We start from the raw sequence: 21,894 nt of genomic DNA on the forward strand, positions 1-21,894 counted from the left end.
AGAGAGAGAGAGAGAGAGAGAGAGAGAGAGAGAGAGAGAGAGAGAGAAAACAGAAGAGATACAGTGAGGATGTCATTCCTTGGAGGGTGAAAAGCTTTTGTTTAGTCTTATGATTTGTTAGCAGCTCAGCAGCTATGAGGTTGTGATTTCAGAGGTACTGATAGAAATCTTCTTCTGCCTCCAACGGACTTGATGGATAAATAAAATTCTAAAGTGATTCTCTTATATATTTAAATAGTAAATAAATGTATTCTTTTTTTCTCCCTTCTTCAAATTGTTCCCTGAGAAAAACATGTTTTTTAAAAATTTTTTTCTGAAATTGTTCTTTTCCTCACATGGACTGGATTTTCTGGTCAGAAAATCTTGGTCTGAGTCCTGGCTCTGCCATATACTAGCTGTGTGACTTGGATGAATCATTTAACCTGCCTGAGTCTTGGTTTTCTCCCACTGTACAAAATGGGTTCAATAATATTAGTGATATTTCTCTTACCTCACAGTGTTGTGAGAGGATCAAATGGGGTAACGTATTAAAGTACCTGGTAATCTATGTAGCATTATATAAATTTTAGATACTATTAAAATTATTATTCTCTGTCATAAAGACTTCAAAATTTAATTACTGCAGTTTCTATATACTGCATATGATATTCAAATAACTCTTTAGAAACAGATAAAATTGAGGGGTTAGAGTTACAGTACTGCCTTGATTATGTGGCTTTGTTGGATAATGAGATGTTCCATGTGAGTTAATTTTCTGGATAATTAAAGCTTACTCCCTATAAGTGACCAAACTTTGAACCATTTTGGTGAAAAAAAAATTCTGAAATGTATATATATGTTCTTAACCTTTTAAACAGAGGATAGTGAACAGTACTCTCAAATAGCATAGTACCTGCCCCACAGTAGGTGCCTGATAAATGTTTACTGAATTGAAATGGATCTGTGATCTCATCAATTTATAAGTTTCCTCCAACAATGTAGATTGTAAGCTGTCCACACCCATCTATAGTGTGTGGCTCATGTTTGTGTCCTCCCACGTGTTTGCCATGGAAGGACTACCCAACATGCTGGCCACCTTCCTTGCTTTTTCCTGATACAATAAGGGGAGCACTCTGGATGTCCAGGTATCATCCCTCGCCTTTGAGATGTGACCGCCCTATCTTCTCTTCCTAAAAGTTCTTGGTGATTATCTTTTACTCCTTTTCTTCTTTGCAGTTCCTTACTAGCTATACGTTACAGCCTGTTCTTTCCCACCATATACCTCTCCATTGCTTTCTGGGTGACACTCATTTTTATGGTGGTAGGACGTAATTCTGAAGCTTGTTTCCATAGAGCAACACCAGTAGAATGTTGGTATTAAAAAGAGAGATCTTTGTTCTGCATGTAACAATCTAGGTGATGGACATTCATCATCCACTATTACTTTCTGAGTGAATGGATAGGCCAGACTCCTTTGAGTGACTGCAGACTTCTTCCAGGAGAATCTTTAATTGGGGGGAGGAGGGGCTTGATGCAATTGGAACGGTGTCATCTTCAAACAAGCGCATCTGGGGAACTTCACCCTTGATAGATCCTTCTTCAACCTGAACTCTATCCTGGGTCTCCCCCCATCACACTGATGAACCTCTCTGTTTTATGCCTGGCTTCAATGTTTATCATCAGGGATGCTGAACAAAGTCATTATTACTTTTAAACTTCTCAATGAGTTTGATTTATAGATGGAAAACACCTTGTTTAAAAGATCCTGTAAGGAAGTATTTTCTTCTACCAAATCAAAGGCTTTTTTGCAATTGATGAACAATTTAGCACAATAGGGTCTTACAGTCTCCCCATCTGTCAGTTGGGAAATAGTAAAAATGGAGTCTATTGTGGAATATTGCTTTAGGTAGTTGTCTTGTTCTCTACTAATATTAATATTAAGACTTAGTAATAATACTAATACAAAATATTAAGGTAATATTAATAATTAATTATTAGTATTTAGTAATATTAATATTAAAGATACCTTGAACAAGGATCTCACATTTACAGTACCAACAGTAAAGTTCAAGTTTACTGGTGGTCTTAACACTGTGATTCTTATCTCCCTTTACCCCTTTTTACACCAATGCAAAAGGACAAAGGGCCTGACTGGGCTTCTGTTCGTGCTTTCAGCGTTGACTATTAGGGTGGTAGGTGCACAACATTCTCAATTTTTACTTTGTTACATGTTCAAAATGTCTTGAATCCTACTGTCACACTGACAATTCTATATACCGTGTTTCTATTTTCCATTGTCTATCTTTCATGATGGTAGCTCTGAAGTAAGCAGAAGCATTTCCTTGTTGGTGGTTTCTCTGCTATACTCCCTACAAATTTCTTCTAGTATAAAATTTCTTCTTGTCCTACTCTCACTGGAACAACTTTAGAAATGGCAATTTTAGTTTTCTCCTTCTATTTGCTCATGTCAAAGACATGAACAGCTAGTTATACATCCTCTAGTCTTGGATTAATACTGTCTCTTCTAGGAAAAGACCAAATAAGGTGAATAAAGATAGGTTTATCCTCCTCTAACATTTTTTGTAACTGTATATTCAATGTGGTGTCAAGACCTCACTTTTAGTGCAAAATAAATACCTTTTTTTTTTCATCAGTTCTATAATCAGTTCCATGCTTTGAGAGAGCAATTTATCAGGAATCTAGGCAAATTCTGGGTTTCCGACTTTGGGGGTAGAATGATTACCTGTTACCTCATACCTAATTAATGACATATACAGAGGGAAAATGTCTATTTTTAGGATAACAAATAATAAGGTATTTATACCCAAAAATGATACAACCTAAAGAAATCATTTAAGTAATATATTTCTGATAACGTAGCTATTCATGCTTGTTTACCTAACTATAAAGATCAAAATACTGACAGGTGAGGGCAAAATGAACAGAAATTTATCTAACTCATAAGGTAATGAAAATTCTCTAGGTCTAAACTCAGATAACATTCCTGAACTAGAATTTAGTATACTAGATTTATTGAGTTAAGAAAGATTTTTTAATAGGTAATACAGTTTTCATTATAAAGAGGGAATAAGAAATGTTCAGCTTTGCTATTTTACATTTTGTACAGCACATTAAGATATTATGGCATTTATTTCTGGCATGAGAGACTGGAAGACTTATGTACTTAAGAAATCAAGGAGTATAAGGAAATGTTATCTTCACTTCCCATCGTTCAATGCTACTACTAAGCTCTCCAATGTGACATCTCTAGCTTCTTATTTCAACCAAATTCTAAAATAAAAGTAATTAAGAGAAAAAAAGGAGGGTTCAATCATCAAAGAGCAATAGTAACACAGTTTCAAAATATTAAAATGTGTTAGAAAATAGCAGAAAGAACATAGGTCCTAGGTTTCTCACTGGGGTCATATCTTTAAAAGAAAAAAGACATTATGGAATATTCTGGTGTAGTAACACAAGAACTCATGTTTATAAAGTACCTTTGCGGCATTCAAAGTGCTTTCTCTACTCTGAGGTAGGTAATATTCCAAGGGCAGACCCTTGAATCCACTGTAATTGCAGCCACTACTTTCAAAAGACTGCCGAAGAATTTAAAAATCTAACTAGTTTCTGCTGAGAGCCCTTTTACATCTGGCAGCTATCCAGAGTGGTGGATAAAAGCATTGGACCTGGAGTCTGGAAGACATGGGTTCAAATCCAGTCCGAGACACTTAATAGCTATGTGACCCTGGGTGATCACTTAACCTCTTTGTGTCCTGGTTTCCTCCTCTATAAAATGGGGACAATATCTTTCAAGAATAAAATGAGAAAACTGTAGTGGTAAGCACTTTGCAAACTTTAAAGTACTATATAAATGCTTGCTATTATTATTAAGAACAAGGAGACCCCTGGCCAAGGCTACATTCATACTCCAATTTTCAGCACTTTAAGAACAATGGCCATTATTACATCTTCCAAGCTTCTAGGGGAAGGCCATGCCTAGGAAGATTTCTCGGGCAGATGAAAGCAAACTTACCACACTATCCAGTGGTATCCAATGCACCTCATTGGCAGAGCTTATTCTGGACTGTTGCGTTTGCATGGCATATGGGAAGGAGCTAACTTGGAGCACAAGAAGGTTGAAGGCTTCGAGGACTTCTCGGCAATTAATAACTCTATCAGCCAACCCATGACTCGGTTCCCCATGGGACAGGGAGCCCGAGATGACACTGTGAAAAGCAGTAAGGGTTAAAAATTAACATCTTATATAGGTTAAAAGTTAATGCTCAATGAGGACCAAAATGACATCACCAAGTTGGAGTTAAGGCACAGTGTGTCTGACTGTGACTGATCAGACCAATACAAGCTTGGAATGCTCTACCACAGGTTGGGCACAAATAGTCCACAAAACATTTGGAGTGCAGATGTCTCTAAATCTGAGCATCTCACATTTCTTTTGAGCTACTGAAATTACTTACTAGAACAAAGTAGGCACTTAATAAATGCTAGTTGATTAGAAGAAAGTTTGGGGGGCAGCTAGGTGGTGCAGTGGATAGAGCACCGGCCCTGGATTCAGGAGGACCTGAATTCAAATCTGGCCTCAAACACATAACACTTACTAGCTGTGTGACCCTGGGCAAGTCACTTACTCCCACTGCCTAGCCAAAAAAAAAAAGTCAGTTTGGTATTCTCTGAACTCATAGCCCTGTTATTAATGAAACCTACAGGAGATATATGCTAGTTCCTGGTGAAACTGACACTGGAGAAGTTGATAAGTCTGTTTTATGTCTAGGTCTGACAACAAGAGGAAAGAAAATCAAATATTTGGGTTTCTTAAATAGTAATCTTTTGATCAAAATGGAAAGAGAAAAAGAGGAAAAAAAGATTTTTTAAAATAGAGAGAAGGAGTATTTAAGGGAGAAGGAAAAAGAAGAAGAAGAAAAAAGAAGAGAGGAAGAAAGGAAAGAAAATGACAGGAAAGACTTATCTCATCTAATCAACATAATAACCAACCACAGTTCCAGAGGGCTTATGATGAAACATGCTGTCCATCTCCAGAGAGAGGTCTGATAGACTCAGAGTGCAGACTGAAGAATTGCACATATACACATATGTATGGATATGTATATATCTACAAATAAATGCCTATTTTTGTGGTTGTTTTTTAAGTCATTTCAGTTGTATCCAATTCTTCATGTCCCCATCTGGGGTTTTCTCAGCAAAGATACTAGAGTAGGTTTGCCATTTCCTTCTCCAGCTCATTTGGCAGATGAAGAAACTGAGGCAAATAGGGTTAAGTGAGCTGCCCAGGGTCACAGAGCTAGTAAGTGTCTGAGGCCAGATTTGACCTCAGAAAGAAGAGTCTTCCTGATTCCAAGCCCAGTGCTCTATCCCTTGTACCACCTGCCCCAAATATGACATGTGTGTGTGTGTGTGTGTGTGTGTGTGTGTGTGTATTTATAATGGGTTTTGCTTTTCTTGGGAATAGAAGAGGCACTAGGAGGGAGTGAATTTGTAACTGAAGATAAAACTGAATTTAAAGAAAGCAAAGGAGAGGGAAAGCTTATGAAAAGAAGTGTTTTGTCAATTTTCCTTCCCAATACTTACTTCTCCTAAAAACCCCTTATTTTCCATCCCTGAGAAAGAACTTTTGAGTTCCATGATGCTTCTTAACCTGGGTATGTATGTGAATTTGTTTTTAAAAAATATTTTTATAACTAATTTTCAATATAATTGGTTTTCTTTGCAATCTTGTATATTTTATTTTACGCATCTAAAAACATTCTTCTGAGAAGGGATCCATAAACTTTATTAGATTGCCAAAAAGGGTCCATGACACAGAAAAGGCTAAGAACCCCTACTTTAAAGCAATAATACTGTAAATAAGAATTTCTGACTCATTCCAACTAACGCTACTGTCTGTCTGCTGTCTGTCAATCTCTCTCTCTCTCTCTCTCTCTCTCTCTATCTATCTATCTATCTAGAGAGATGGCTGTCTTCCATGCCTGTATGCTCTCCTCCACCTCCTTAAATGTTTGTTAAGCACTTACCCCCATGCCTGGCATAAGTGGATGCTTAATACATGCTTGTTCGCTCCTTTTCCTTCCCTCCCCACCCCTCCACCCCATTTCTTAGTTTTCCTAGCTTCCTACAAAATTCATTTCAAATCTTACATTCTACAGGAAACCTTTCCCAAGTCCCCCGAGCAGCTAATGTTTTCCCCTGAGATCGGCTTCTATATTCTCTGTATCTACCTTTCACGTACTAGTGATCTGTATGTTGTCTCTACCATTAGAAGGAGGCTGGGGCTCTCAAAGGCAGGGACTATTTTGCCCCTTTTTTGTATTCCTGGCATTTAGTACAGTGTATGGCACATAGTAGGCACTTAATAAATACTTGCTGAATCACTGCCTTGATAATTAAAGGAATTTTAAAAATTGTCATTAGGGTCAAGAACAAAGGTATATAAGAAGATACCAGAGGTTAGGGGCCCTGGGTTCTCTTAACCACCATCTTTTGAAAACTGCTTAAGGTCCCATGACCCCAGCCAGAGGAGTAGCTTTTAACTTGCTCACTCTGAAGCAATCACCTTGTCAGCTCCACATGAGAGTTGTCATGAACCAAGACAAACAGTGTGTATGGATTCTGTTTGACTCTTCTCATAAAAACTTCAAACTTGCTTTGAATCTCATTATCCAGCCGAACAACATATTTCTCTGCTCTCTGATAAGCCGATCCATTTTCTTCCAGACCCAAGTCTACAAGAACACCTGCCCAAAGAAAAAAAAAATACATGTATTTTCTATTTGCATGTATAAATACAAAGAAAGATCATCAGGTGAAGAAACAAACCACTTTAAATGATGATTCCTGATCTGTGGAGTAGTGTTAAAATAAACCTTATTGTTAACAAGTTCCTGGATTTAGTAAAAACATTTTTCCATCTGTGCATGTTCCCCATCTCAAATTTGAAGAGCAAATATGAGTTTCATTTCTCTGTTTAACTTCCAACCCTTTTAACTTCCAGCCCTTTCTGTGCCCCTATTCCCTCCTGCAACTAGAATCAGAAGTAGTTTTGAAGCTTTAAAGGGTCTGTAAGAGCAGTTGAAGACATGTGAACTGAAAATATATCTAATCAAATGCTCTTTTCCCATGAAGGTGATTGCTGTTGCTAATAGCCACGGAAGTCTGCTGGGGAAAATCCTGCTCTGAGCTATAGTCCCTCCAGAACAAATCCCCTCCTCTGAATCTAGCAGGGAAATTATGCGATAAAACAGAGTAACTTATAAAGAGGCCAATGACGTGAGGACAGCTGCAGGAAGGCTGAGCAAGGGTGGCCAGCTCTTCTCTGCCCCTTAAAGCCTCCACTTGCTGCTTCTCCACTGAGGGAAGGGAGAGGGAAGGGAACAAGCATTTAGTAAGTGCCTACTATGTGTCAGGCACTGTGCTAAGTGCTTTACAAATATCTCATTTGATGCTCACAACAACCCTGCAAGGCAAGCACTATTATTATCCTCATTTTACAGTTGAGGAAACTGAGGCAGATAGAGGTTAAGTGACTTGCCTAGGGTTACAGAGCTAGTAAGTGTCTGAGGCTGAATTTGAATTCAAGTCAAACTCCATCCACTGTACAACCTAACTACCTCAGAGCTGCTGCTGTCATATGTTGCTGAGTTTTCTCTTGGCTGAACTGCTAATATTATCAGGAGTCAGGGTAGCACAGTCAGGAAAACCTGGTTTCAAATCTTCACTCAGATACTTATTAATCCTATGTAAGCCACTTAAACTTTCTGAATTTTAACTTTCTCATCTGGAGAAAGGGATAATAGCATTAATTAACAGGGTATGTTTACCTTTATTCACATTATATTTATGCTATGTATTTATATATGCAATTGTTATTTCTTCCAATAGAATATAAAACACTTGCAAGCAGGGATTGCTTCATTCTTGGTACTTGAAACCTCAATGCCTGGCATATTACTGGCATTTAAGAAATCACTGTTGACTGAGAGATTGACAGATTTATGAAGAGCACCTTAGGGCTGCTAGGTGGCACAGTGGATAGAGTGCCAGGCCTGGAGTCAGGAAATTTCATCTTCCTGAGTTCAAATCTGGTCTCCAACACTTATTAGCTGTGTGACGCCAGGCAAGTCACCTAACTCTGTTTGCCTCGGTTTCCCCATCTGTAAATTGAGCTGGAGAAGGATACTCAAGCATCTTTGCCAAGAAAACCCCAAATGGGGTCACAGAGAGTCTGACAGGACTGAACAACTAAGGCCCTATGTAAACGTTGAGTCCTTATCAGGACCTGCTGCTAGTCACTAGCCTAAGCTTCTACTATCTATTGAAGTTGCCTTCACCTGTTAAGAGTTCTTCCTAGTTAGAAGGAATATTATCTCTTTTGGGATTCTGTCCCCTCCAAAAAATGTCTACGGCTAGTCCTCACATCTTTCAGCTCCTTTGTTACTGAGGATAACAGCTACACTGGCCCAACAGAGAAAATGGCTCCTCTGGTCAAAGTCTTTCCTTCAGACCAATTTATTACCCTTCAGCAAGAAATTCCTCAAGACTGGTTGATCTGTAGGCTGGAGTAAGTGAATTCTTTTCAACTCCCATTGTGCCTCTGGCAAGTAGGGCTAAACCAATGAAAATTAACCTGGAACTTAAGTAAGTCTGGAGGGGGAAGGTGGAGCCGGTGACCTTTCCTTTCAGTTCCTGGAGCTATAACCAGGTCTTTGGAATTACAAACTAAAGCTACCCTTCTGAAAAATTTAAAATGAAATTTTTGATTCTCCTGTCTTCAAACTTCAATATTGATATTATTGTGTATTTTCATCCCCAACACATTAGAAGCTGGACTACTAAGAAAAAATTAGTTCATTGCCTCCCCAATAATCTTTTTTTTTTTTAATTTCTGATATCTACATAACACTTAAGGTTTATAAAAACATCTTATAAAGTGTATCACTTGATCCTCACGAGAGCTGTAACTAGGAATTCTCTTGCCTGGGGCAAGTTTACTCTGTTGTAGTTGGGTGAAGGTTGCAGAAGACAGTTCATTCTGGTCAAGTGCACTATCACCAGGAGAAGAGGCCTTAGGCCTTGCAATCCCAAGCAGGAAGTGGGGTAGATATGACAGGTGAGGAGCATGGCAGTGGAGTAAGGGTTGCCAATGGAGAATCACGGGGCATAAGGATGGCAAGCCAGAGAACCAACCCAACAACGAGGAAGTCTACCTCCTAAATGTTAGCATTCTAGACAAGGTCTTGGTCACCCTGCCCAAGTTATAGCTCTGCTCACAACAACCTTGTGAATTCAGCGCTACTGGCATTATTATCACCCTTCCACCGATGCAGAAACTAAGGCACAGAGACTTGAAGCGAGCTGCCCATGTTTCTTTTGAATCTTATATTCAATATTCTGTGTACTATCCCACAGTATATTTGCATACAAACATCTCAAAAGTTCTTAGTTTCACCCTTTGACATGAAGCTGTGGAATATAATTGTTAGAAGCACTGACTCCTTACTGCATTCTAAAAGATCTGAGTGGCTCAGGAATTTTTTTTATAGTATCTTTTTTTGATACATTCTCTACTGCTTGTCCTTCCATTAATCTCCGTCCACGTTATTATTAATATTTTTTGTGAATTCATATTTTTATAATTTAAGATGGCACAAAGAGAAAGTGGATATGTTTATTTTACAAAAGCATTAATAGGGACAGAGAAAACCAAGAATAAATTACAATACAAGATGAGTAGAAAAATAATCTTTCCAAGCTAATTTTATACAATTTCTACCCTGATAGCTTAGATTGGCAAATGACTTGCCCAGAGTCACACAACTAATAACTGCCTGAGGCTAGATTTGAACTCAGGTCTTCCTGACTCCTTGGGCACCCAGCTGGTGCAGTGGATAGAGTGACCGGCCTAAGGTCAAAGACCTTTCCTGAGTTCAAATATGGCCTCAGATACTTCCTAGCTGTGTGACCCTGGGCAAGACATTTAACCCTGTTTGCCTCAGTTCCTCATCTGTAAAAGGAGCAGAAGAAGGAAATGGCAAACAATTCCAGTATCTTTGCCAAAAAAACCTCAAATGGGGACACAAAGAGTCAAAAATGATTGAAATAGCCTCTATGATAAAATATAAACCAGACTCCTCTTTTTGGCTTTTAAAGCCTTTTACAACTTGGTCCCAATAAGGTTTCCAGCCTCATAATTTATTACTTCCTTCTCTCATTCCACAGTCTAGTTAAACTGGGTTTCTTGTTTTATACATACACACATACACAGAATTCCACCTCAGTCACCATGTCTTCGCCCTGGTGGTCCCCCATGGCTGTCCCCCTCTTCATCTCTGTCTCAAAGAATTTCCTACTTCCTTCAGTACTCAGTTCAAAATTTACCTTTCACCTGAAGCCTTTCCTGATCCCCTCTCCCAAATACTGGTTGCTCTCTCTCCTTAAACTGCCTTGTGTTTAATTTTGTATTTATTCTGCATATATTTATAGACAGACATTCTAATGTCCATTAGAAAGGCAGCATGATGGAGTAAGCACAGTCCTAGCCTTAAAGTCAGAAAGGGCCAGGTTTAAAAGGCACTTACATGGGCATGTCACTTAATCTCCCTAGGCCTCTTGTATAAAATGAGGTTTGGACTTGCTGTCTTCTGACACTCCCTTCCAGCCTAAGTCTATGATCCTATTATCCATGTTGTTTCCACCACAGACTGTAAGCTCCTTGGGATCACAAAGTAGGTAAACTGCAGGTTCTTAGTAAATGCTTATTGATTATTATTAGGTTACAAAACTTACAATACATCCCATGAATTTCCAGGATGCAGAGAGATAAAAGGCAAGATATATAGAATAAGGAGTGAAGGAATTATGTGTCCAGAAGTCAAGAAGGAAGGCCACATACATTTGTGACCGGTTTCATACAGGACAGCAGCCATTAAGTATATAGAAGACAAGGAATCCTAGAAATAAGCATTTAAAGGAGCTTTGGCTCATCAAAAGGGTCAAAGAATGACTACCACGTTCCAGTGTCAGGGAGCAGAGTTTGAAATTCTTCAAGGCACAGGTGGGGTCTAGTTCTGGAGAGGATTGAGTAAAGGGCAGACAGATAAAGAAACATTTTTGTTTCCAAATAATGAAAGACCATGAGAGGAGCTGAGAACCACTATTTTATAGACTTACTGAAATATGGATTTTCATGTAAAACTCAAGCTATTCTGACAGCCTTTCAATACCACAAAGATGTTTATCAGAAAGGACCAACCTAGGAGCTCTGGCTGCGGGAAGGATATTTTCAAGGCTATTCCTTCCCAAATGTTCTGTATTAAATCTCGCATTTTATTATTAGAAGTAACTTAGAACACTATCAATAGGTCTTCTAAGACATTTTGCAATATACTAGAGATTCCTAACCTGTGGTCTGGGAACTTTTTTCTTTATTATATTAATAAAGGTATTTCAATATCTTTTTAAAAATCATATATATATATAGAAACATCTATAGACATATACATATATACAAGTATCATTTTTTTTCAGTTGTGTTTGACTCTTTGTGACCCCATTTAGGGTTTTCTTGACAAAGATGCTGGATTGGTTTGCCATCTCCTTGCACTCTAAGACAAGTTATAAAAGAAAATTGTTCATATACCATGTATATTACAATCAGGAATGATCTAGCCATAAGTGCCAATTTTTTACTTTCACTTAAGATGTGGCTTCTGGATAAAGTAATGTGAAAAAGGCTTACAATTTTACTGGAAAGGCAAAAAAAAAAACCCCAAAAAACAACTCTCTGTCCTTAGACTCTGTCCTTACATGACACAAAATAGCAACTTCAATTCTTCCCTGCCTCTGAGACCTAAGAGGGGAATGAATCCAAGGAGTCATATATGAGTGGTAAGAGCAAGAGTAGATGAACAGAATCAAAGGGGAAAAAAACCTTCCAGTGTCCATCACTAGAAGGAGCTAATCAGCTGTAAATATGGGAAGAGTTTCAAATCTTTCCCTCCTCCTTCTACAACTCAAAGAAGATTGATATGGATCAGGGAGTTCTGTGATGTCCACATGTCAAAAAGACCAATCCAGTCTTTCTCAATCCCCAGCAATATTGCATGTTATATCTGTTCCAAACATGTTCTGACTTGTAGGGTGTGATTTTTTTTAAAGGTATTTAAAATCTTCCCCTCTCTGTCCCAACACTACCTCTTACATGTAATATGTCATGGAAAATAAAAAAGCAATCTAGATTTTAGCTGTCTTCCCTGTGAATCCAAGTACTTGTTTGACTTCATGAAATTTTACGTGTATCAACAATTTTCTGACCTTTCAAGGGCCCACAGGCAAAGGAAATAATCAGAGCACATTAATTTTAGGTATTTGTCAGGAATGTTTGTAGAGACATGCACTGAGTAGGAAACTTTTAAAAGCAGATCTCTGATCTGCACAATTTTAGATCCAATGAAGGAATCTGCTGATATATTTGAAGGTCTGGGGCACTTATAGATCTGCAGCCATCCTTCTGCCTCCCCCACATGCTATCTCCACCCCAGAGATGAGATAATTCTTTTCCGGGCCCCAACCAGGCGAGGCCACTGCCTACACTTTGCTGGAGATATTTGGATGTGTTCATACAAAATGCTCTTTCTTGGGGGCTTAGTCCTATAGCTTCCATTCCCTATCTTTATGGAGTCAAGAAGGGGTGGAGCCAGCCCCACTTGCAACCTTTCTGAATCTCATTTTCCTAATCTTTTAAGGAGATACCTGCCCATAGGATTTTGTTGTTTTTCAGACATGTCCAACACTTCATGACCCCATATGGTGTTTTCTTGGCAAAGATACTGTAGTGGTTTGCCATTTCCTTCTCCAGCTCATTTGACAGATGAAGAAACTGAGGCAGGGGCTAAATGACTTGTCCAGGGTCACACAGCTAGGAAGTGTCTGAAGTTAGATTTGAACTCACTAAGATGAGTCTTCCTGACTCCAGGCCCAGAACTTTAGCTGAGCCACCTATTGGATTACTGAGGAAACAAACACTGTAAATTTCATCATGCTACATAAGTGAGTTATCTATTTACCTTTCCAGCTCCCACCAGGTAGAGAAAGATATGTGATGCACGCAAAAGGGACAAAGAGCGCTTTGTTTCTCTCTTTCCTATGTATCTACCATAGTGCCTGGCCCACATAAAGAATTTAATAAAAGTAACTGAATGAATGAATTCTTCTGGACTCCATGCACAAAATTTGGTTATTACATTCATTTTGTTCATATTCTGTATATATTTATAAGTGTACATGTTGTATCTTCTATTAAAAAGTTTTACTTTTGTCTTTTTTTTTTATTACCAGGGCCTAGGATAAATGCTTATTGATTAAGTGATTGACTTAATGCCCAAATTCTTTTTTGTCTTTTTCCTAATCAAACACAAGTTTTGCTAATATATATGTATATATATAGGTTTGCTGTCTGAAAATTCTAACAATAATTTAATAACAATTAATCTTCATAAAGAGTTTTAGGATTTACAAAGTAATTTGTTCACAACTCTGTGAGGATAGGCAGTATATTTTTCCGCTTTGAGGAGGCAGGATCAGGGGTGGGGGGGAACTAAAGCTCAGAGAGTTTCAGTGAATTTCTTACACAGCTAGGAAGCCCCAGTGCTGGGATATGAATGCTGATCTTCTGACTCTCCTTGTGGTCATCTATTTGTTACATCCTGCTGAGGACTCCTTGGTTCTCAAAACACAAAATCATTTTTCCAGATGTATTTCTGCAAAGCAATTCTCGGTTGTTGTTGGCTTTTCCCACAAGCAGAAAGAGAGGCAGTGTGGCCCAGGTCATAGAAAACGGGCCTTGAAGTCAGGAAGGGGTAGAGGGGTGGGTGTGGGTGTGTGGGTGTGTGGGTGTGTGGGTGTGTGTGTGTGTGTGTGTGTGTGTGTGTGTGTTTTTCAAGTCCTACTTTTGACACATACTGGGCAAGCCACTTAATGTCTCAGTGTTCTAAGAAAGTCTCTAAGAGTATAAATTATAGTGAAGGTACCAACTTGCATTGGAAGAAGGAGTTTCCTCATTCAGTAACATGTTCTTGTCTCATTCTCTGTCTCTCTTTCTCTCCCTTCCTCTCTCTCTCCTTACAAGGACAGGGTGGTCCGTAACTTACATAAGGCAGAAAGAAATAACTCTAAGAGCACCAGTAAACAAGACTCAGGGACTAATCCTAACTTTGACCCTTCTGGGCAAGACATTTCAAGTCTATGAACCTCAGTTTTCTCATCTGTATAATGGAGGTGAGGGTGGGCAGTGAGCTGGTGCAGTAGAGTGATGGGCCTTCTTCCTGAGTTCAAATCTGGCCTCAGACAATTACTAGTTGTGTGCCCTTGGACAAGTCTTTTAACCCTGTTTGCCTCAGTTTCCTCATTTATAAAATGAGCTGGAGAAGGCAATGGCAAACCATTCCATTATCTCTGTAAAGAAAACTCCAAATGGGGTTACAAAGAGTCAAAATGACTGAACAACAACAATGATGGGAGGTAAGGATCAGAGATGTCTAGGATTCCTTCCAGCTCCCAAATTCTGTAACTTTCCCTTTCCTCTCTGGTCCTAGAAAATGTTCCTCATTGTTTAAATTTTAGGTGACTGGCAGAGGGCTACAAAGTTGATAGCAATAATATCTCTGAAGACCATTTTTTTTTTGGAAGACCATCTTTTAAAGTGCCCATTTCTCTCCTTAGCTCTGATTTTTGCTCCCTGCCCTACCACCACTATCATCACCAAAATCTCTACCACCTTCTTAAAATGAATCTTAAGAATCATATGGTAAAATAAGTTTAAATATAAATTTGTAATCCAAGATCATTCCAATCATGATTGACTTACATGGTTTGAGGTTTTAATAGCATCAATAAGTTTAGGTATCAACTTATGACATTCTCTTGATATGGTTGGAGGGAAGATTCTTTTTCCACTTCAACCTCACTCACAAGTATGAGCGTGTTAATGAGTAAATAAAGCTAAAAAACTATGTGACCTCTGCTCTCAAAGACCTTACAAATCCAATGGGAATGAGACATATTTATGAACATTATGAAAAGAAAAAAGGTGATTGGAGCAAAGGAGAAATCCAAGCAAGGCACTATCTACTTTATCCTAATCTCCTGATGCCCTTGACCCCGATGATTCCTCCCTCCTAAGACTGCTTCTCACCAATGGTTCTCTTAAGAGTAGAAAAGGAGTAGCAGAATAATAGTTACAAAAACTACAATGACCCTTATCCACCATGAATTAAGATTTGATTGTATTTCATCAGCCTGATACTAATTTATGTTAATAAACTGATGCCAGAAATAGGTTTTGCGTGACTTAGCATGTATAATCTATAGATTGTTTGCCTTCTCAATGGTGGGTGAGGGATGGGAAGGAGGGAGAGAATTTAGGACTCAAAGTTTTAAAAAGTGAATGTTAAAGTTTTCCATGTAATTGGGAAATATTTAATGAAATAAATAAAACTATTTTTTTAAAAAAATAAACTAATTCCACAAAATAACAGGCTGAAGAAACTGGGGATGTTTATTTTGGAGAAGGGAAGGGTATTGGTATCTATTTTGACAACTTGGTCCCAGTTTATCTTTCCAGGCTTGTTATACATTACTCCCCTTCACTTACTTGATGGTCTAACCAAACCAGCTCTACACATGGCATTCCACCTGCTTTATCTGTCTTTGCTCAGGCTGTCTCTCATGCCTAGAATGCCCTGCTTCAGAATCCCCAGCCTCTTTCGAAGCTCAGCTCAAGGCCCACCTCCTAAATGAGGCCTTTCCTGATCCTCCTAGCTACCAAACAGTGCCTCCCCCACCTCTCAATTATCTTGTATTTATTTGGTATAGCTTTTGTATACATTTAACAGATATAGCAGTGGTCTCCTCTGTCAGCAGAAGCTCCTTGAGGAGAGGGGCTGTTTCATTATTGTCTTTTTGTTTCTACCACACAATAGGTGTATAATAAATGCTTGTTGACCCATTAACTGATGTTTTTTTTTTGTCTAGGCAATGGGGTTAAGTGACTTGCCCAGGGTCACACAGCTAGTAAGTATTATGTGTCTGAGGCCAGATTTGAACTCAGATCCTCCTGACTCCCAGGCCAGTGCCCTATCCACCGTGCCATGTAGCTGCCCCAACCCAGTACCTGATTAACCTTCCTTCAAACTCTTCAATGTCACAGAAAGCACACTAGCCTGGGAGATGGAAGTGTAAGGTTTGGGTCCCTACTCTGTCACTAACTAACTGGGGAACCCTGGGAAAATTCCTTTCATTTTCATATCTGTCCAATAAGGGGACTAGACAAAATGATTATTAAGGTTCCTTCTAACTCTAAAATTCTATCATTCAACACAAACTTCCATTTTTATTTGCCTGCAATTTCCTAAGAACTTCTTAAGTCTTCTACTCTGTGTTTCTCAAATTATAGGAACTACATTTTTGATACAGGCCAATTCTGCCTGTAGCTAAATTTATTTTGCAGCTAAGAAAACCAGTCAACTTCACATTCACACTTTTTTTCATGGTGTTTTAAAACCTGATAACTTTCACAAGTACTTTTCCAATGTTCTCTTTTTCTCAGAACCACTTCTATCTTCTAACATTTTTTGAAACAATCTTTATTTTTTAAGTATCTCTTTATTTCTCTTAGTCTTCTGAAGCTTTCTGCTTCTACCTAGATGGAATATCATGAAAAACAGCATTTTCCCCCCTTTAGATTTATTTTGTTTGGCTAAAGGCACAAGAGGCAACTTCATTTATTTAATCTATCTATCTATCTAGACATTCATTCATTAATGAAGTCTCTTTCAAAGTGAGTCAATCTGGGCAGGTTTTTTTGGGGGGGTTGGTACAGCATTGTATTCCTAAAACTATTTAACTGATCTAAAACTATTTAATTGACATATATATATATATTTTTTTAGAAATCCAAGTGGCAAAGAACCGTCTGCAGGAGCATCCTTGCCCTAAGAAGTTTCACTGAATAATTAAACTATCTCTCAGTTAACTGGTGGGGGGGAAGGGGTGCAGTTATCTCTCAATTAGTTGGTGGTGGTAGGAGGGTTCAGGTAACTAAAATACCAAATATCCCATTCATGCTAGTTAACTCAGATTAATTACCATGTTTACTTCCCAGATAAATAGGCTGAGCTGTAACTGACAAACACATATAGGTCCCTAGAAGAAAAATAATGACAGACTTTTGATGGAAAAAGACATGAAAATTCCATATACTGTCACTATCAGTACTATAATGCAATTGGCCAATGAGCACTTGGATAAAAAAAGAAAAAAAAAGAGGGTTTCTATCTAAGTCTGTATGTTGGGGGTCCTCTTCACACGCTTCCAACCTACCTGATTGTCGAATTCGTTGAAGAGTTTGTTGTACTAGAATTTCTGAACGTGGGACTATAATGATAAAATCCACCTTGCTGAAGTGGCCCAGGTCCAGGCTTTGGTTGCCGCTGTCCGCTATGGCACACACCTGAGATAAGAGTTTTCTGGCAACTGTGAGCTGTGGTTGATAAATTTGGAAGGTGTCATTATCTACATCTAAAATGAAACAAAAAAGCCACAAGGACAGGATTAATTTGCCTTGATAGTGGCAGTTAGCAAAGCATTCTGAATGTTGTAGGGCCTATCACACTTACAGGGTAGCAGGAAAAGTGCCCCATTTTGCTAGAATTATCACTTTCTGATGCAGCTGACCCTCTTTCCCTGAAGCTTGGTTGTCCTGATACCTTTGGGAAACTGGGGCAGTTCCCCTCTCAGATTACCTTCGAGCTCCCTGAGAAGAGGGATTGTCTTTTATCTTTCTTTGTATCCTCAGCACTTAATGCAGTGCCTGGAACATAGTAGGTGCTGAATAAATGTTCACTGACTGACTATGTATTTGATTGTTTACATGCTCTCTCCCTCATTAGAAGGTATGCAGCTCGAGGGCAGAGACTTTTTTGAGGAGGAGGAGGATATTTTTGTATCCCTACTACTTAGCACAGTGTCTGACACATAGTAGCACTTAATAAATACTTCCTGACTGACCAACCAGCCATATGAATTATCGCAAAGGAGTAGCCACACATCAACCTAAAATTTTGACTCTCCTTAATTATCCATCCAGCAATCTCTACATTGGAAATAGGAAAGATGCTAATAAGGCGTTTCAGTCACCAGTTACCTGGGAAAGAAGAGAATTTTTTTTTTTTTTTTTTTTAGAAACAGCAGTATAATATCCATGGCATATCTGTGACTGCATACCCCAGAGTTCAGGAGTCTTAGGATATGGGGTAAAATAGTATATTGTGCATGTATATGTCTTTTGCTCAAGACAAAGGTGATTTAAGCTATTAAAAAAGTGAATGGTAGTATTCCTGAGAAGAAATTTGAGGAATCATGTGACCCTGTATTACACTGAATTTTCCTGAACCACATAGCCCAGTAAACACCCTCCTTCATGCCTGTCTAGTCTATGGTAATATTCTTAAAAGTCTCTTTCTCTGTGGTCTGATAGAAGCCTTTTCTTTCAATGGTGTCATGGTGTTGCAATTTTGCAAATGGACGGTGACCTGAAGTCTCTAGATTGTTCTACTAAAATTCTAATGCTAATGCCTGCACTTACTGAACTGATATGACCCCTACCATAGCTGACCAGTCCCTGAATAGGTAACTTAGTTGAAAAACAACACCACCTAATGCTTTTCAGAGTGTTCAAGCATATCAGTGACAGAAGCAGGACTCATAGTAATTGGTTAGGGTCACCAGGAGTAGAGGGACAAAAAAAAACACAACAAAATACAACAACAACAACAACAACAAAAAACTCCACCAGAGAGAGAGATTTACTCTGCCAAAGACCAGGGCTCATGCCATGAAACTGCTTTTTCAAAGCGCTGACTTTTATGTGGGAATCTATAGGAAAGCTTTATGGTGAAAATACTGTAATCATCCAAATAATCTATGCTTAATGTTTTATGGAATCAAACCCAAAGGCAAGTCAATTTAAAAAACAACCATCTCTGAATTTCAGGGGACTTCTTCCGGAAGCTTGTTACCCATATACTGGTTACCAGGAAAGCCCAGGGCCAACACTTTGTTACATGCAGCACAATGCAGTTGATATTTAATGTTGATAACCAAGCACAAAATTATTATTTGTCTTCTGACTTTTACAGAGTGATTTCTTTTGTGGGTTGGTTTTTTTCCCCTTGGAGGAGGGAAAGGAGAAGCACAAAAATATTAACATGGGTTAAGAAGACTTGCGATAGGCAGGATTTAGTGGATTTTTGCACTTTCAGCAATACAAAAATCTCTTAAAGGACTGCTACCTATGCCTCTCCTCTGATCAAACAGATGCTGTGTACTCTACTCACAGCTGGCAAACATTATAGCATTAATGGGTCCAAGACCACTTGTCTTTGTAATGATCACCTAGGCCCTCTCAAACAGCTTTTCTAGATTGGCTTTTTGTCTGTTCCTTCTTTTGTTCTTTCCTATCAAAAAGCAGCTTGGGCATAGTTAGGAATTTGTACCCTAAACCTTATCATCCACCCAGCAGCCACTTTCTCCCTGGATCTTCCCTCTTCCATTTCTTCCATGCTCCTGAAGTTTCAACTCAGAGGCCTTCTACTCACTGTATTTTAGAACTATTTGCTCAATGAGTCTCTCATGGCTTGCTTGAGACAGAAGGTATGCAGATTTTGCAAAAGAGGTCTCTCCCAGTTTAAGTATTACCCTAAAGGACTATGGAAGAAAGCCACCAAAACACAAGGCAGAGTTCACCAACTCTGGGATCATGGACCTTATCCAGGCATCCTCTTGTGAAGTACTAAACCAAACACAAAGAGACATAATCAACAACTAAGGAAAAAGCACTGAGTTCAGCTGAAGTCTTTTGAGAAAAAAAAAGACTGAAAATCTTATTTTTTTTTCCAAATTCTAGGAACTCATCAACCTAGAACCTAGATTGATTCTGCTACTAAAAAGAAATACTTTAGCATGATAAAAATAAAATTACCTGAAAAAATCACAGGACTATATGCCCCCCCCAAATAAAAACAAACCAACTCATGGTTACATAGTACTTTGTTTACAAAACATTTTCCTCACAAATACTTTGTGAGATAGGTATTACAATTATTATCTCCATTTTATAGATGAGGCTTAGAAGACTTTTAAGTGACTTGTTCATGGTCACCCAGATAGTAAATATCAAGAGCTGGGACCTGAACCCAAGTCTCCTGACTCTCACTCCAATGGTCTTTCTACCAAACCATGACAAGAGAAGAGACTTTGTCACATCTTTATTAAGAACTTATTTCCACGTGTCTAGTTTGAAGAAACATTACCCAAGTTCTGTGTGGGAATCATGGCGGCTGCCTCCTGAGATGATACACATTCATTAACATCGCCATTGAAAGGGGTAACCACATTGTCCCCTCTTCTCTGCTGCATTTTCTCTAGTAATTTATCTAGATCATCACCTGTGAAAGAAATGATGACAGAGAGAAGAGGATTATAAGGAATGAGGCTTTCATAAATCATAAGGTTCCAGGGTGACCAGGGTCATGCCAGTTAGACTTGGCACTTAGAAGTGACTGCCAGGCACTCAGCCTTTGTTTGACGGAGTTCACAGCTGATTGCCTCCTTGGTTGTTTCCCTATGAGACCATTAACAAAATAGTAAGAAACAAAATAGTAACTAAGGTCTTCCCCTCCCGGATTGATTTTCAAAATATTTTTTTAATATTATTATTTTTTCACTAGGTAAAGAGACCATTCTCTGCCTCATTTCTTATTAAGCCTTAATCACTGAATGGGCACTGCCTCAGTCAAACTCAGACTTGTTAAAGACCTTAGCTTGAAAAGGCCAAGGTCCCCCACTGCATCCTGGGTCATCTCCAGTGTCCTGATCTGCATCTGGCCACTGGACCCAGATGGCTCGGGAGGAAAGAGTGAGGCTGGTGACTTTGCACAGCCCTCCCTCATTTAAATCCAATTCACCTACATGTCATGGCATCACCTCCCTGATGGGACCATGGGGTCCCTTTTGTGAACAACGGATAAACAACAACAGTAACAACAATATTAACTCTGAACCCCTAGGATCAGTGGGGAAAGCACAAGTCTCATGGCTAGCCTATGATAGAACCCTGAAAAGCAATACAGCAGTTTACTGGGAGAGCTGCTGGCTTTTGTATCCACTTACCTAAAGAGGTGTTTTTGAAATGGGATGCCAGGAAACTGACCTTTCCTGTGATGAGCTCATAACTAATCTCTTTCAAAAACTCACTTGTGGTAAGCATGCTCTCTGCCAAGGCTCTGGACTGATACTGACCTGGAGGAGAGAGGGACAGGAGAAATGAATGATGACTGCGGGCTGTCTGATGAAACTTCCAGGCACATATTTTTACCAACCTATTACACAGTGCCTGGCATAAAGTGAGTGCTTAATAAATGCTTGTTCATTCATTCATTCAACTCACATGGTTCCCAGTTGCTCTGGCAGGGTTACAGTCATGGGGGAGGTAGAAGACAACAGTAAAGAAAAGGAACAGAGTTCTTAAAACTCCATGGATGGCTTCACAAAGATTCCCCCCAGCCCGGCTTTTTTTTGACATTTATATAGAGATATTTAATAAGATCACTTGATTTGATTTTTTAAAAGTCTTTTTAACACTTGTAGAAAAACAGCATTCATGGAATCACATTCTGCAACATGCCTGCTTTTTATCAAGTCTACCAGTCAGTGTTATGATACTAAAAACACTTTCCAGTGAATAAATAAATATTGAAAAAGTGTCATAAGCACCCTAGACTCATTGGGCCTGGTCTGTGCTACAGTATCCCAAATGTCTGAAGGACAAAA

The 21,894-nt window shown here is 38.8% G+C and overlaps 1 protein-coding gene across 1 annotated transcript in view; it reads right to left on the reverse strand.

The window, feature by feature from the left end:
* LOC114031711 (GREB1-like protein) overlaps window positions 1–21,894 on the reverse strand; it is a 148,257-nt gene that overhangs the window by 40,018 nt on the left and 86,345 nt on the right. Inside the window, exons 13-17 of the mRNA XM_027846868.1 lie at window positions 21,235–21,363; window positions 20,376–20,510; window positions 17,386–17,583; window positions 6,566–6,746; window positions 4,013–4,205 (exon numbers count right to left, since the gene is read on the reverse strand). Coding sequence (XP_027702669.1) covers window positions 4,013–4,205; window positions 6,566–6,746; window positions 17,386–17,583; window positions 20,376–20,510; window positions 21,235–21,363 — 836 coding nt within the window. The remainder of the gene's footprint in view (window positions 1–4,012; window positions 4,206–6,565; window positions 6,747–17,385; window positions 17,584–20,375; window positions 20,511–21,234; window positions 21,364–21,894) is intronic.

This window comes from Vombatus ursinus, unplaced genomic scaffold (assembly GCF_900497805.2).
Source record: "Vombatus ursinus unplaced genomic scaffold, bare-nosed wombat genome assembly UNPS02015255.1, whole genome shotgun sequence".
NCBI classification, from domain to species: domain Eukaryota; kingdom Metazoa; phylum Chordata; class Mammalia; order Diprotodontia; family Vombatidae; genus Vombatus; species Vombatus ursinus.